The sequence below is a fragment of the Aplysia californica genome, unplaced genomic scaffold (assembly GCF_000002075.1).
Source record: "Aplysia californica isolate F4 #8 unplaced genomic scaffold, AplCal3.0 scaffold00145, whole genome shotgun sequence".
NCBI lineage: Eukaryota > Metazoa > Mollusca > Gastropoda > Aplysiida > Aplysiidae > Aplysia > Aplysia californica.
The window spans coordinates 1,104,235-1,106,743 of record NW_004797415.1 but is presented as its reverse complement, the minus strand read 5'-3'; the positions used below and the strand labels follow the sequence as shown (position 1 = coordinate 1,106,743).

Sequence of the window (2,509 nt, the reverse complement as noted above, 5' to 3'; positions counted from 1 at the left end):
GGGGTGGGGCAGTATTGGGGATTTTGTGCAACATCGCAGTCACTCTCCCTGAGAGGGTGGGAACAGATCATTAATATTCATGAGTTCATGTTTGTGTATTCACTTAGATAGTTACAGAATTCAGAAATAATATATATATTATACAAAGTAGATCTTCTATAAAGTCCCCCCAAAACAGGGGAGACATCGATTGTAAAACAGCTCTGGTTTTGAGACAAAGTTTCCCAGCGAGTCTGTTGTGGCATAGAGAGACATTCTTCTTCAGATTTTTAAGTTCAGCTTAATAATATAAACTTGTTGTTGTAAAAGTAAAACACAAAGATTACGTTTGCTGCCAATAACTGTTACAACCTTTTTTTTCTGTAAAATTGATTTCCAACAATAATATCATACATGAATGGTGACACTAGGATTCTGAATCATTCTGCAAGGTTCCACTTGATAGCCAACCCGGAGTCTTTGGTGTTGAGGTTAGACGTTTTGTTGTTGCACGCAGAAGACGTGGGTTCGATTCCCATGTGAGGACATTGTTTTTATCGAGGATCATTATCCGCCTGGGATGGCCCCAACAGACAGGGTCGAAGGTCGATTCCTTCAAGATGTACATTGTGTCGCTGGGGTCGTGCAACTCTTACAACGTATTTCCAACGTCATAACACTTGAGGGATAAACATCGGTTGGAAGGTGGCTGGACTGAGGACAACAATGACACATTTCATCTGTCATTATACATATTATTATGCTACAACATCATATTCTTCACAACCTGAAAAACAAATCTCTGAGAATCTTTTTGACAGCATGCTATATGATTTGGGACCCCGACCCCCCTCCCTTCTCCCTCCCTCGCCCCCGACCTTCTACTCCTCCTCACCAGACTTTATTGAGCAATGCACCAGCCATGGTTCTCGATACCTCAATAGTTCACGCACACACTGGCTGTTGGGAGTGTGTATCGTACAAACACTGGATTATCTCAGTACAACCTGCTCGGTACTTCAATGAAACAGCTCAGTACAATAATCTGCTCTCTACTTCAATGAAACATCTCAGTATAATAACCCCGTCTGTAACACAACGGAACATCGTTACTAAGTTACTAAGAATCTCATTATAATGAGAGCACGATTCTCAGTATAACCTGCTCTGTAACAATGAAACACCGTTCTAAGAATCTCGTCTCTAACACAACGGAACATGGCTCCTAAGAATCTCGGTAGAACACAACGGAACATGGCTCCTACGACTCTTTACCCACGATCTGAAACTCGAGGAAGGGAGAGAAGCGAGCCGTCTCCCTGTTGAGCCGGGCGTAGAGTTTGGCGACGCAGGGGGTGTGGCTGGTGGTGAGACACGCCTCCCAGATGTGGTCCGGGTGTTGGCGGAAGTGGTACCAGGCGTCGCCCATGAGCAGCGCCATGTCACACACCAGTGGCGCCCTCACGCGGAACGTGACCCGTGAGCTGACGGGGAGGTCACCGCGCAAAGGCTCCAGGAGCTGGCTGTGGCACCATCGGTGGCAGGCGCGGGGGAGAGGAGACTTGTTGGTGGCGCTCTGTTTGCTGTCGATCAGGTACCGGAACAGACACTCGTACTGGCCGTCTGGCTCCTCAGGGTTCGCCGATTTGGCTCCGTAGATGGAGAAGACATACTTCCCTACATGAGGGCAGCGGACTTGTAGCGCCATGGAGGTGTCGTCTCGGTGTCGGAGGAAGGCGTATCGTTGTAGGTCAGCGTCTATCGCGTCGGCTCGCTGGCAGTGAAACGTGAGGGAGTAGGAGAGCCGCACCGCACGACTGGCGGCGAACTGGAAGTTGATGTCGTCGTGGTTGTAGGAGACCAGGGGGTCGATGTGGGTCTGAGGCAGGAGGCCGTAGTTGGCCATGCTCTGCGTGGGGCCGAAGAAGCAGACTTTGGGGTACGGCGACTTGATCGTCTCTCTCCCCTCGCGACACGTGATCTGAAACGCGCATGCGCTCTGGAGCAGTTCTGAACCGCTCTCGTCCTTGACGTAAATCGTGAAGTGGTAGCGTCCCCTCTTCGGGGGCGCGATGCTGAACATGGCTTTGTGACCGATGATTCTCAGCAACACTCGGCCCTCCAGAGAGTTGGGGTTCACCACTCGCTTGTCACGGGGGACCAGAGTGTAGCCAAAGGTCAGCAGGCGCGGGATCTTGAGCTGCATGGTGACCTCCCCTTTGTGGGTGTACTGCTTACAGTCATAATGGCTTGCGAACTTGAGACCGGCGTTGAAAAACGGAGACTTGACCACGGGGAGGTCCAGGAACTCGGACATGGTGATGGGAACCTCGAGTAGCTGCCAGGCCGGGTCGTCCGGGTAGTGCTGGTAGATGTGGTCCTCGGGGTCCGTGATGAAGTAGAACTCGTCGCACTGGTAAAAGAGCGGCTTCCGGGCCAGGTCGGTGCCCGGGTCCTCACCCAGCACGCTCTCACCCACAGTGCTCACGGAGTCGCGGCGGTCAGAGCGACCACCGGAACTGTCACTGTG

At 51.4% G+C, this 2,509-nt stretch overlaps 1 protein-coding gene across 1 annotated transcript in view; it reads right to left on the bottom strand.

Moving 5' to 3' along the window:
* Nucleotides 1–6: 6 nt before the first annotated feature.
* LOC101861359 overlaps nt 7–2,509 on the bottom strand; it is a 5,450-nt gene continuing 2,947 nt past the window's right edge. The window contains exon 4 of the mRNA XM_005097072.3: nt 7–2,504. Within this exon, the coding sequence (XP_005097129.1) occupies nt 1,241–2,504 (1,264 nt within the window). The 3' untranslated portion in view covers nt 7–1,240. The remainder of the gene's footprint in view (nt 2,505–2,509) is intronic.